Source organism: Anas platyrhynchos, chromosome 17 (assembly GCF_047663525.1).
Source record: "Anas platyrhynchos isolate ZD024472 breed Pekin duck chromosome 17, IASCAAS_PekinDuck_T2T, whole genome shotgun sequence".
NCBI lineage: Eukaryota > Metazoa > Chordata > Aves > Anseriformes > Anatidae > Anas > Anas platyrhynchos.
The window spans coordinates 4,828,168-4,841,415 of record NC_092603.1 but is presented as its reverse complement, the minus strand read 5'-3'; the positions used below and the strand labels follow the sequence as shown (position 1 = coordinate 4,841,415).

General features: G+C 65.7%; 2 protein-coding genes across 2 annotated transcripts in view; both read left to right on the top strand.

Moving 5' to 3' along the window:
* The window catches only part of SYNGAP1 (synaptic Ras GTPase activating protein 1), a 31,089-nt gene extending 23,459 nt beyond the window's left edge, over positions 1-7,630 (top strand). The window contains 3 exon segments of the mRNA XM_072025061.1: positions 993-1,204; positions 3,286-3,373; positions 7,375-7,630. Of these exon segments, the coding sequence (XP_071881162.1) occupies positions 993-1,204; positions 3,286-3,373; positions 7,375-7,515 (441 nt within the window). The 3' untranslated portion in view covers positions 7,516-7,630.
* A 2,305-nt stretch (positions 7,631-9,935) lies between these two features.
* On the top strand, positions 9,936-13,195 carry ZBTB9 (zinc finger and BTB domain containing 9). Its single transcript, XM_072025046.1, has 2 exons — positions 9,936-10,030; positions 11,755-13,195. Exon 2 carries the CDS (start codon positions 11,764-11,766, stop codon positions 13,168-13,170), a length of 1,407 nt encoding a protein of 468 aa, XP_071881147.1. The 5' UTR covers positions 9,936-10,030; positions 11,755-11,763; the 3' UTR covers positions 13,171-13,195.
* Positions 13,196-13,248: the final 53 nt, after the last annotated feature.

Genomic DNA, 13,248 nt, shown 5'->3' with positions numbered 1-13,248 from the left:
GTTGACCAGGTGTCCATATGTCCCTGTGGGGTTGACCCAAGCACCTCCATGGGGTTGACCCGGGTGTCCATGTGTCCCCATGGGGTTGACCCGAGTCCTCAGGGGGCTGACCCAAGAGTCCCCATGGGGTTGACCCAAAGAGTCCCCAGGGGGTTGACCAGGCGTCCATATGTCCTCAGGGGGTTGACCCAAGAGTCTCCATGGGGTTGACCCGGGTGTCCCCATGGGGTTGACCAGGCATCCATGCATCACCATGGGGTTGACCCAAGGTTTCCCCATGGGGTCGACCCAAGCATCCCCATGGGATTGACCCAGGTGTCCATATGTCCTCGTGGGGTTGACCCAAGCATCACCATTGGGTTGACCTAGGTGTCCCCATGGGGTTGACCCAAAAATCTTCAGGGGGTTGACCAGGTGTCCATATGTCCCTGTGGGGTTGACCCAAGCATCTTCGTGGTGTTGACCTGGGTGTCCCCATGGGGTTGACCCAAGAATCCTCAGGGGGTTGACCCGGGCGTCCCCATGGGGTTGACCCAAGAATCCTCAGGGGGTTGACCAGGTGTCCATATGTCCCTGTGGGGTTGACCCAAGCACCTCCATGGGGTTGACCCGGGTGTCCCCATGGGGTTGACCCAGAGTCCCCATGGTGTTGACCCAGAGTCCCCAGGGTGTTGACCAGGTGTCCATATGTCCCTGTGGAGTTGACCCAACCATCTTTATGGGGTTGACCCAGGTGTCCCCATGAGGTTGACCAGGCGTCCATGTGTCCCCATGGGGTTGACCCAAGAGTCTCCATGGGGTTGACCCGGGCGTCCCCATGGGGTTGACCCAAGTGTCTACCGGGTTGACCAGCTGTCCCCACAGAGTTGTCTTAACCATTCCCACGGGTTTGACCCAGGCTCCCAGGTCTTGCTTCTGGTGGGGAGGGTTCCTGGGTGCGGTGGCGGCGGCGGGGGGGGGCCCCAGGCGCCCTGCAGTGTGCGCTGTGGCAGGTGAAGGAGTACGAGGAGGAGATCCACTCGCTGAAGGAGCGGCTGCACATGTCCAACCGCAAGCTGGAGGAGTACGAGCGGCGCCTGGTGTCGCAGGAGGAGCAGACGAGCCGCATCCTGCTGCAGTACCAGCACCGCCTGGAGCAGAGCGAGAAGCGCCTGCGGCAGCAGCAGGCCGAGAAGGACTCGCAGATCAAGAGCATCATCGGCAGGTGAGGGAGGGACCCAGCCGGGGGGGGGGCAGGGGGAGATTTCGGGGAGGCGTTGGGGTGTGGGGGATGGAGAGGGATAGAGAGGGCTTGGGGATATGGGAGGGGGGCGTAAGGGGGGTGGGGGATGGATGGGTATAGGGGGGTGTTGGGGGATAGGGGGGTGTAGGACATGGAGCATATGGGGACATAGGGGGACATGGGGGACGCAGAGGGACATGGGGTACAGAGGGACAGAACATAGGGGGACATGGGGATGTAGAAGGACATGGAACATATGGGGACACAGGGGGGCAGAGAGGGACATGGAACGTGGGGCCATGAGGAGCATAGATGGACATGGAACATATGGGGACTTAGTGGGACATGGGGGACACAGAGGGACATGGGGGGCGTAGAGGGACATGGAACATATGGGGACATGTGGGACATGGGGAACATAGATGGACATGGAACATATGGGGACAGAGGGGGACATGGGGGACGTAGAGGGACATGGAACATATGGGGACACACGGGGTCATTGAGGGACATGGAATGTAGGGACATGAGGAGCATAGATGGATGTGGAACATATGGGGACATAGAGGGATATGGGGGACATAGATGGACGTGGAGCATATAGGGACACGGGGTGGCATAGAGGGACATGGGGGACAGAGAGGGACATAGAACATAGGGAGACATGGGGGATGTAGAGGAACACGGAACATATGGGGACACAGGGGGACAGAGAGGGACATGGAGGACATAAAGGAACATGGGGGACGAAGAGGGACATGGAACATATGGGGACAGAGGGGGACATGGGGGACGTAGAGGGACATGGAACATATGGGGACACACGGGGTCATTGAGGGACATGGAATGTAGGGACATGAGGAGCATAGATGGATGTGGAACATATGGGGACATAGAGGGATATGGGGGACATAGATGGACGTGGAGCATATAGGGACACGGGGTGGCATAGAGGGACATGGGGGACAGAGAGGGACATAGAACATAGGGAGACATGGGGGATGTAGAGGAACACGGAACATATGGGGACACAGGGGGACAGAGAGGGACATGGAGGACATAAAGGAACATGGGGGACGAAGAGGGACATGGAACATATGGGGACAAGTGGGACATAGAGGAACATGAGGGCACAGAAGGATGTGGAACATATGGGGACGTAGGGGGACACAGAGGGACATGGGGGACATTGGGACACGGGGCACGTAGATGGACTTGGGGACAAAGAACAACACAAGGGACACAGAGGGACACGGACATGGGGACACAGGGGGACACAAAGGGACGTGGAGCATATGGGGACATAGGGGGACACAGGGACAGGATATAGGTGACAGAGGGATATGGGGACATGGGGGACATGGGGGGACAGGGAGCTCTGTGGGGACACACCAGGACAAGGAGGGGGCTGGGGACACGAGGTCTGGAGGGCCACCAGGACAAGGGGTGACAGGATGGGGACAGGGATGGGGGGGACATGGGACGTGCATGGGGACAGAAGTGGGGGGGGGACATGAGGAGGTCCCGGTGCTTGGTGGCTCATAGTCCCCTGGTGTCCCCTCCCCATGGGCCGGGTCCCTGTCCCCAGGGTGTCCCCAGGGCGGGTGGCAGCATGACCCCAGGGTGTCCCTCTGCGTCCTGGGATTGTCCCCACCCTGTCCCCAGCATGTCCCCAAGGCTTCCCTGGGGTGTCCCTGGGGGGTGGCAGCGTGTCACCAGGGTGTCCCCATGACCCTAGGGTTTATCCCCAGGGGTGTCCCTGGGGGGTGGCAGCGTGTCACCGGGGTGTCCCCATGTCCCTAGCGTTTATCCCCGGGGGGGTGTCCCCATCCCTTGGGGTACCCCCCCATATCCCCATTCATTCTGTCCCCCCCCCCCCGGTTGTTTTTTTTTTTGGGGGGGGGGGGTCGGTGGGCGTTTGTCTGTGTGCTTGGTGGGGGGGGCGGGTGGGGATGCGCGCGTTTCCCCCCCCGTTGTTGTTTTTTTTTTTTTTTTTTTTTTTTTTTTGGGGGGGGGGGGGAAAGGGGGTGGCAGCGTGACCCCGGTGAAGCCTGGCCCCGCAGGCTGATGCTGGTGGAGCAGGAGCTGCGCAGGGATCACTTGGGCGCCCACGACCCCCCCGAGGGCCGGCGGCGGCTGCTCGACGCTCAGGTGGAAATTACAATGTCATTGCTCTGCTCCGTGTGCCCACGGCCATCCCACCGCCGCGCTGGGGGGGGGACAGCCCCTCCCGGGGGGGTTGGGGGGCGAGGGGGGCAAGGGGAAGGGATGGGGAGCCCTATGGGGAAAGGGGGGATGGGGAGGGGGAGATGGGGGTTGGGGGGTTGGGGATGGGGGATTGGGGGGGGGATGGGGGGGTGTTGGGGGAGATTTATGGGGGGGGGTTATTGGGGGCTGGGGGCGTTATTGGGGGGTGTTTATATATGGGGGGGTTGTTGGGAGAATTTTTGGGGGGTGTATATGTATATATGGGGGGATATTGGGGGCTGGGGGCTTTATTGGGGGTAAATATATATATGGGGGGGTTATTGGGGGCATTTTTGGGGGGTGTATATGTATATATGGGGGGTTATTGGGGGCTGGGGGCTTTATTGGGGGTAAATATATATATGGGGGGGTTATTGGGGGCATTTTTGGGGGGTGTATATGTATATATGGGGGGTTATTGGGGGCTGGGGGCATTAATGGGGGTAAATATATATATGGGGGGGTTATTGGGGGAATTTTTGGGGGGTATATATGTATATATGGGGGGATATTGGGGGCTGGGGGCATTATTGGGGGGTGTTTTTATAAGGGGGGTTATTGGGGGCATTTTTGGGGGGTGTATATGTATATATGGGGGTTATTGGGGGCTGGGGGCATTTATGGGGGGGTATTTATATAGGGGAGGGGTTTATGGGGGGTATGGGCATTTATGGGGGGGTATATGTCTATACAGGGGTGTTGTTTATGGGGGGGGTATGGGCATCGGGGGGGGCTGTGGGTGTGTATGGGCATTTATGGGGCCTGAGGGTATTTATGGGGGGGTTGTGGGGGTATCTGTGGGGGGCTATGGGCATTTATGGGGGGGTTGGGACTCCCTGGGGGGATTTGGGGGCATCTGGGGGGGGTCTGTGGGCACCCTTGGGGGGTTGTTAACCCCCATGGGGGGGTATTGGCATCCTGGGGGGGGGATTGGAAGCCCTGGGGGGGGGATTTGGGGGCTCTGGGGACCTCTTGGGGGGTTATGGGCACCCATGGCGGGGGGGGGGGTTATGGGGTCACCCCTGGGGGGACATAGGGACCACGGGGGGGGGCACACGGCCACCCCTGGGGGGGACAGGGCCACCCCCACGGGGACACTGTCACCCCTGAGGGGGGGGTTAAGGGGGGGGGGGGGGGGGACAGGGCCACCTCCAGGGTGGGACACAGGGGACAGAGCCCCTGCTGGGGGTACGCCGCCACCCCCAAAGTGACAAAGTGACCCCCCCCGGGGGACAGGGCCACCCCCCAGGGGGACACGGTCACCCCTGGGGGGGGACACGGGGACAGAGCCACCCCGGGGGGAGGGGGACAGGGCAACCCCAGGGGGGGACACCAGAGGGACACGAAGCTGGGGGGGGGACACAGACCCACAGCGTCCCCTCCCCGCCCCCCCCGAGCTGACTTAGGGACAGGGCCACCAACGTGTCCCCAAGGCCACCAACGTGTCCCCAAGGCCACCTTGCCCCCCCCCCCCAGGTGATGGAGCCGGTGCTGGGCCCCCTCCTTGGGTTGGGGACCCCCAGTGTAGGGCCACCGCCAAGGCCACCACCGGGACACGGCGTGTCCCCAAGCCCCCGGTGCCACCCTCCCCGTCCCCCTTTGCCCCCCCAGATTCCCACGGGGACGAGCGTGTCCCCTCACCCCCCCCCCGGTGGCCCTGACCCCCCCATGTCTCTCTTCGTCCTAGCTGTCCGTCAGGTAGCGCGGGCCAGCCCTGCCTTTGTCACGGGACCCTCGGCCTCCGGTGACACGCCAGGTGGGTCCTTGTCCCCATCCCCGTCCCCCCCCGTCCCCCCCCCACCTGTAGATAGTGTCCCGCTGCCCCAGGGGACCTTTGGGTGTCCCCATTGCCCCCCCCCACCCGTGTCCCCCAGGGACGCTGAGGGATTGTAGGGATGGAGCTGAGGTGTCCCCGTGTCCCTTGGGGACATGGGATGGGGGTGTCCCCACGCCACCCCCCTACCCCCCCGGTGTCCCCTGGACACTGGGAACCTGTAGGGAGGTGGATCTGGGGTATCCCCGGTGTCACCCTTGTGTCCTCGTGTCCCCCAGGGACACTGGGAACCCCTTGGGGACACGGATCCAGGGTGTCCCCATGTCCTCCTCGTGTCCCCATGTCCCCAGGGGACACCGGGGACCCTTGGGGACATGATTCAGAGGTGTCCCCATGTCACCCAGGGACACTGGGGAACCTTTGGGGACACGGATCCAGGGTGTCCCCATGTCCCTCTTGTGTCCCCTCGTCCTCCAGGGGACACTGGGGACCCTTGGGGACATGATTCAGGGGTGTCCCCATGTCCTCTGGACACTGGGAACCCCTGGGGACATGTGTCCCCATGTCCCTTTTGTGTCCCCATGTCCCCTGGGGACACTGGGAACCCCTTGTGGACTCATATCCAGGATGTCCCCATGTCATCCTTGTGTCCCCATGTCCCCTAGGGACACTGGGAACCCCTTGGGGACATGGATCCAGGGTGTCCCCATGTCCTCTGGACACTGGGAACCCCTGGGGACATGGATCCACGATGTCCCCATGTCCCTCCCGTGTCCTCTTGTCCCCCAAAGGACACTGGGGGGACCCTTGGGGACATGGGTCCTGCTGTCCCCATGTCCCTCGTGCGTCTCCGTGTCCCCACAAGCCACTAAGGGACATGAGGCTGGCGTGTCCCCATGTCCTTCCCATGTCCCCATGGGAACCCCCCAGGGACATGGAGCCAGGTGTCCCCATGTCCCTCTCACGTCCCCGTGTCCCTCTCGTGTCTCCACGTCCCCTGGGGACACTGGGGAACCCCTGGGGACATGGACCCGGGGTGTCCCCATGTCCCCGCTGTGTCACTGCAGGGCCGTGTCCCCTCCCTCGTCCTGATCCGTCCCAGAGGACGCGGATCAGGGGTGTCCCCCACGTCCCTTTTGTCCCCTCTGTGACATCGATCCAGGGCGTCCCTGTCCCTCCCGTGTCATGGCTAGGACATGCCACCGGGGTGTCCTTGTCCCCTCCTGGAGTCCTTTGTCCCCCCAGGGGACACAGATCTGGGGTGTCCCCATGTCCCTCCTCGTGTCCCCATGTCCCCCAAGGGACCCTTGGGGACATGAAGCTGGGGTGTCTCTGTCCCCCTGTGTCCCCATGTCCCCTAGGGACATGGAGCTGGGGTGTCCCCATGTCCCCCCAGCGTCCCCATGTCCCCTAGGGACACTGGGGACCCTTGGGGACATGGAGCTGGGGTGTCCCCATGTCCCCCCAGCGTCCCCATGTCCCCTAGGGACACTGGGGACCCTTGGGGACATGGAGCTGGGGTGTCCCCATGTCCCCCCAGCGTCCCCATGTCCCCTAGGGACACTGGGGACCCCTGGGGACATGGCTTTGGGCTGTCCCTGTCCCTCTCACGTCCCCCCTTAGGGGGCAGGGGAGGGGACACCGGTGGTGTCCCCATGTCCCCTCTGGGGGTGGCGGGGTTATTTTGGGGTCGGGGAGGGGGGAGGAAGGGGGGGGCACCCACCCGCCCCCCAGCGCTGGCGCCCGCCGTCACCCACCTCGTCTCCATCCTCGTGTCTCGTGTCCCCATCTCACCTCACCCTTTTATTTTTTTGGGGGGGGGGGGGGTGACACTCGCGTCCCTGTGCCATGTCCTGTCTTTGGAGGGGATATGGGGAGGGGGGGGCATAAATTTGGGGGGAGGGTTGGGGGTGACCCCACCACCCACCGGAGGGTCCCGCGGAGCCGCCGCAGGTGAGTGCCACGGGGATGGGGTTGGGGAGGGGGGACCAGAATTTTGGGGTGGTGGCGGGGAGGGGGGGGGACACCGGACACACGGTGGGGGTGTCCGCTCGGGGAGGGTGCGGGGGACATTTGGGGGAGCTTTTTTGGGGGGCGGGGGGGTGAATAAGCCCCCCTCGGTGCCTTGCAGGAGAGGCAGCTTTCCGCCGTGGGTGCAGCAGACCCGGGTGTGAGCTGGGCCGGGGGGGTCCCCGCGCGGCCCCCGCCTCCGCCCCCGCCACCCCCGATCACGGCCAACGGCGAGCTGCGCGCCCCCGCTGCTGAGCACTAGCCCCCGCCCCGGGGGCCGCCGGACCCCCGCCCGCACCCCCCCACCCTCCCCCCAAAAATCCCTGAAGTCTCTGAAGCCCCCTCCCCAAAATTCTCCTCCCCCCCCCCAAAACCTCAGCAGATGGCGGTGGCCCCCCGGCGGCCCCCGGGGAAGCGGGGTCCCCCCCCCCCCATCCCCATCCCCACTCATCCTCCCCCTTCCTCACCCCCCCCCCACATCACCACCTCCGGCCCCCCCCTCATGCACCAGGAGGCTCTTGTGCAACGTCCTCGTGCAAAGGGGGCTGCAGGGGGGGGGGCTTGTGCGACAGCGGCGGCTCCTCGTGCAAGGGGGGGGCTCCTCGTGCACCGGCGGCAGCTCCTTGTGCAACGCTGGGTCCTCGTGCACCGGGACTGGGGAGGCCTCGTGCAACACCAGGTCCTCGTGCACCAGGACCAGTGCTGCTCCTCGTGCAACGCCAGCCGGCTCCTCGTGCAACGCTGGATCCTCGTGCAAGGCCGGCTCCTCGTGCACAGGGACTGGGGAGGCCTCGTGCAACACCAGGTCCTCATGCACCAGGACTGGAGCAGCTCCTCGTGCAACGCCTGCTCCTTGTGCAACACCAGGTCCTCGTGCACCGGGACTGGGGAGGCCTCGTGCAACACCAGTGCCTCATGCACCAGGAACGGGAGGCCTCGTGCAACATCAGGTCCTCGTGCACCAGGATCAGTGCTGCTCGTCGTGCAACATCAGGCCCTCGTGCACCAGGACCAGTGCTGCTCCTCGTGCACCGGCGGCAGCTCCTCGTGCAACGCCAGCTCCTCATGCACCAGGACTGGGGAGGCCTCGTGCAACACCAGGTCCTTGTGCACCAGGACCAGTGCTGTTCCTCGTGCAATGCCAGCCGGCTCCTCGTGCAACGCTGGATCCTCGTGCAACGCTGGCTCCTCGTGCACAGGGACTGGGGAGGCCTCGTGCAACAGCAGCTCCTCGTGCAACGTCAGGTCCTCGTGCACCAGGATCAGTGCTGCTCCTCGTGCAACGCCGGATCCTCGTGCACCGGGACTGGAGCACCCCTCGTGCGCCACCTCCCCGTGCATCGCCCCCCCCCCCTCACGCCGTGCACAAGGACCCCCCCCCCTCACCATGCACCAGGACCACCCCCCCCCCGTGCATCAGCTCTTCGTGCGTCGCCCTCCTTCATGCATCCCCCCCCCCTCCACGTGCACCAGGCCGGGGGCTCCCCCCCCCATTTCTCCCCCCTCCCCCTTTTATTTTTCTCCCCCCTCGTGCACCAGGAGCCGCCCCCCCCCCTTCTTTGCACGCCCAGCTCCGTCGTGCAACGGCCGCACCGGGCACCGGTACCAGGGGGGAGGGGGGGGAGGTCACACAAGGGGGGGTCCCCACGCAGCACCAGCCTCCCGGGACCCCCTCCCGGTGCACCGGGACTCCCCCAACTCACCGGAGCCCCCCCACAACGTACCGGGGACCCCCCCCCGGTGTACCGGGCCCCCTCCCACCACGCACCGGGCTCCCCCCCCCCGGTACACCGGGACCCCCCCCCGGTCCCCACAACGCACCGGGGGCTCGCCCAGGCACACCGGAGCCCCCCCCCCCCCTCAATGTACCGGGACCACCCCCCCTCTCCCGGTCCACCGGTGCCCCCCCCACATCGCACCGGGACCCCCCCACACCGTGCACCGGACACCCCCCCCCGGTACACCGGGACCCCCCCGGGACACCGGGACCCCCCTCGGTTTACCGGGACCCCCCCCCACATTGCACCGGGTCCCCCCCCACGCACCGGGCCCCCCCCCCCCGGTGCACCGGGCTCCCTCCCACAATGCACCGGGCTCCTCCCCGGTCCACCGGGACACCCCCCCCCAAACATTGCACCCCACAACCCCCCGGACCCCCCCCCCCCCCGGTGCCCCCCGCCCGGTCCGGGCCCGCCGCAGCCCCCGACAATCCGCCGCCCGCGGGCGGTCTCAGGGCGGGGTCTGGGCTGGCTCCAACCCCCGCCGCGGCCGGGGCCGCCGGTGCCCGCGGAGCCTTTAATAAACTCGGATCGGTCTTGTAAGCCCCGCCTCCCGGGGGGCGGGGCCTGCGGGGTGGGCGTGGTCTGTGGGAGGGGGCGTGGTTTGGGGGAGTGGGGGCGTGGTCTGAGTGAGGGGGCGTGGTCTGAGTGAGGGGGCGTGGTCTGAGCGAGGGGGCGTGGTTTGGGGGAGTGGGGGCGTGGTCTGAGCAAGGGGGCGTGGTCTCAACCAGGGGGCGTGGTCTGAGCAAGAGGGCGTGGTTTGCGCATGGGGGCGTGGTCTCAGCATGGGGCGTGGTCTGGGTAGGGGGCGTGGTCTGTGGGGGTGGGCGTGGCCCTGAGGTGGAGGCTGGATGCTCATGAATGGGGTGGGCGGGGCTTGGCTCGGGGTGGGGGTGGGGTTTGGCGGAGGGGGGGCGTGGCTTCCCCGGTGACGTCAGGGGCGGAGGGGGCGGGGCTTGCGCGGCAGCGTCACCGCTCGCAGGGCGCCGGCGGCTGGGGGTGAGCGAGAGCGGGGGGGGGGGCGCGGTCACGTGACGGGGGTGGGGTGGGGTTAGGGGGCACCCCATGGGGTCAATGGGGTGCCCCATAGGGCAAAAGGAGGGACGGGGGGCGAAGCTCGCACCCTATAGGGCAATTAAGGCATCCTGGGGGGCAGTTGGGTGCTGCAGGGGGCAAATAGGGCACCCCATGGGGTAATAGGGGATCTCGTGGGGCAAATTGGGCACCCCATGGGGCAGAATGGGGCCCCCCTGGGCGATAGGATGCTCTATGGGGCAGTAGGATGCAGAAGAGGGCAAATAGGGGATGCCATGGGGTAACAGGGCATCTTGTGGGGCAAAATGGGCACCCCTTGGGGCAAAACAGGCATCCAGTAGGGCAATAGGATAGCCCGTGGGGCAAAATGGGCGCCCTGTGGGGCAATAGGATAGCCCATGGGGCAATAGGATGCAGCAGAAGGCAAATGGGGTACACCATGGGTAAGTGGGCATCTCATGGGGCATTAGGGCACACCCATAGGGCAACAGGGCGGCATGTGGGGCAAAAAGGGCACCTCATGGGGTAACGGGACATGTCATGGGGCAATAGGGTAGCTGGTGGAGCAGTACAGCACCCCCTGGGGCCATAGGGTGTGCCATGGGGCAACAGAGCGATTCATGGGCCAAAGGACACCCCCCGGGGCATTAGAACAATTAATGGGGCAATAGGGCACCCCATGGGGCAACAGAGCATCTTGTGGGGCATGAGGCCATGCCACAGGGCCATGTGGTAGTCTTGGGGGCAACAGAGCAATTTGTGGGGCAATAGTGTCACCCTGTGGGGTGACAGTGATCCACGAGGCAATAGGGCACCCCATGGGACAATAGGGCAACCCATGGGGGAATAGGGCACCCCCTGGGGCAGTAGAACAATTCATGGGGCAACAGAGCATCTCATGAGGCAATGGGGCACCCTATGGGGCAATAGAGCATCTCATGGGCCAACAGGATACCCCAGGAGGCAATAGGGCGTCTCATGGGGCAATAGTGCACCCTAGGGGGCAGTAGGGCACCCTGTGGGGTGACAAAGCAATCCGCAAGGCACTGGAACACCCCATGGGGCAATAAGACATCTCATGGGGCAATAGGGCATCTCATGGGGCAACAGAACCCCCAGTGAGACAACGGGGCAGTAGAAAAATTCCTGGGGCAATAGAGCACCTTGGGGGGCAACAGGGCATCTCACGGGGCAACAGGGCATCTCATGGGGCAGTAGGGCACCCTGTGGAATGATGAAGCGATCCACAAGACAACGGGACACCCCATGGGGCAGTAGGGCATCTCATGGGGCAACAGGACACCCTGTGGGACAATGGGGCAGTAGAAAAATTCCTGGGGCAATAGAACACCTCGGGGGGCAATAGGGCACCCTATGGGGCAATAGGGCACCTTGGGGGGCAACAGGGCATCTCATGGGGCAGTAGGGCACCCTGTGGGACAATGGGGCAGTAGAACAATTCTTGGGGCAATAGAACACCTCGGGGGGCAATAGGGCACCCTATGGGGCAATAGGGCACCTTGGGGGGCAATAGGGCATCTCACGGGGCAACAGGGCACCCTGTGGGGTGACAGCAACCCACGAGGCCATGAAGCACCCCACGGGCCAACGGGGCGCACCATCCACATCTCAACGGGGCCACCGCCCGCTGACATCCCCGTCCCTGTCCCCGTCCCCGTCCCCCCCAGGTGCCCAGGATGGCGGCGGAGGGCGGCCGGGTGCAGATCTCGTTCCCGCAGCACGCGGCAGCGCTGCTGGACTCCCTGAACCGCCTGCGGCTGGAGGGCAAATTCTGCGACGTGGCCGTGCACGTGGGGGGCCGCGTCTTCCCGGCCCACAAGAGCGTCCTGGCCGCCGCCTCGCCCTTCTTCCACGACAAGCTGCTGCTGCAGGACGGGGGGCGCCTGCTGCTGCCCCCCGCCATCGACCCCGAGGCTTTCGAGGGTCTCCTGCACCTCATCTACTCGGGGCGCTTGACGCTGCTGCTGGAGGCCCTGCCCGGCCACCTCCTGGTGGCCAGCGGCTTGCAGATGTGGCACGTGGTGGACCAGTGCTCCGAAATCCTGCGGGAGCTGGAGGGGGGCCCGTGCCGCTGGGCCGGGCGAAGCGGCAGCGAGGCCACGGTGGTGGCGGCATCGAGCGGGCGAGGTGGCGGCGGGGACGTGGCGCCGTGCGGTGCCCGCGGTGGGGACGGGGCCGCGGTGGCCTCGTGGCCCACGCGGGGCGGCGAGGGGGCGGCGTGGGCCGACGCGGCGGCGACCTCGTTCCCCAAGGATGGCGGGGACGAGGTCCTCAAGATCCGCCTGGCCGCCGACGTGGCCTCGGCAGCGGCGACATCGTCACTGGGCTCACTGCTGAAGGACGCTGGCGACGAGGTCCTCAAGATCTGCGTGGAGGAGGACGAGGAGGAAGAGGAGGAGGAGGAGGAAGGCGGAGGCCGCCGGCGCCGCCACCGCGGCGACAAAGCCCTGCAGATCGTGCTGGAGGAGGAGGAGGAGGAGGAGGAAGACGGGGCCGTGGTGGCGCCTCCGGAAAGCACCTCCAAGGTCTTCTACGTCAAGCAGGAGGCCGGCGGTGACGCCGCCATCACCGCCACCGCCTCCGCCGCCACCTTCCTACCGGCAGCGGAGGCTCACGGCGACTTCTCCCCGGCGGAGGTGAGCTACATCATCCCCTCGAGCGGCGGCGGCGGCGGCGTGGCGGCGTCCACGTTCCCCCAGCCCTCGTGGAAGCCGGTGGACCTGCACGGCAACGAGATCCTGGCGCAGGCGGCGCACGGGCAGGCGCTGCACGCGCCGGTGAAGCTGGGGGCAGCCCCCGACGGCAAACGCTTCGGCTGCTTGTGCGGGAAGCGCTTCGCCGTCAAGCCCAAGCGGGACCGGCACATCATGCTGACCTTCAGCCTGCGGCCCTTCGCCTGCGCCGCCTGCCACAAGCGCTTCAAGCTCAAGCACCACCTGACGGAGCACATGAAGACCCACGAGGGCGCCGGGCGCGCCTGCGAGCGCTGCGGGCGCCGCTTCCGCCTGCGCAGCGGGCTGGCCAAGCACCGGCCCCTCTGCCAGGGGCCGCGCTGGGGGGGGGGCTGCTGGGCCTGCGAGTGAATTTGGGGTTTTTTTGGGGGTGGGGGGAGAGTAGGGGGTGTAGGGGATTTGGGGGGTGTGGGGGTAGAAGGGGAGAGG

Bases quoted from the DNA above. Each gene is read 5' to 3' on its own strand.
- ZBTB9 (XM_072025046.1), top strand. From the start codon at position 11,764: ATGGCGGCGGAGGGCGGCCGGGTGCAGATCTCGTTCCCGCAGCACGCG.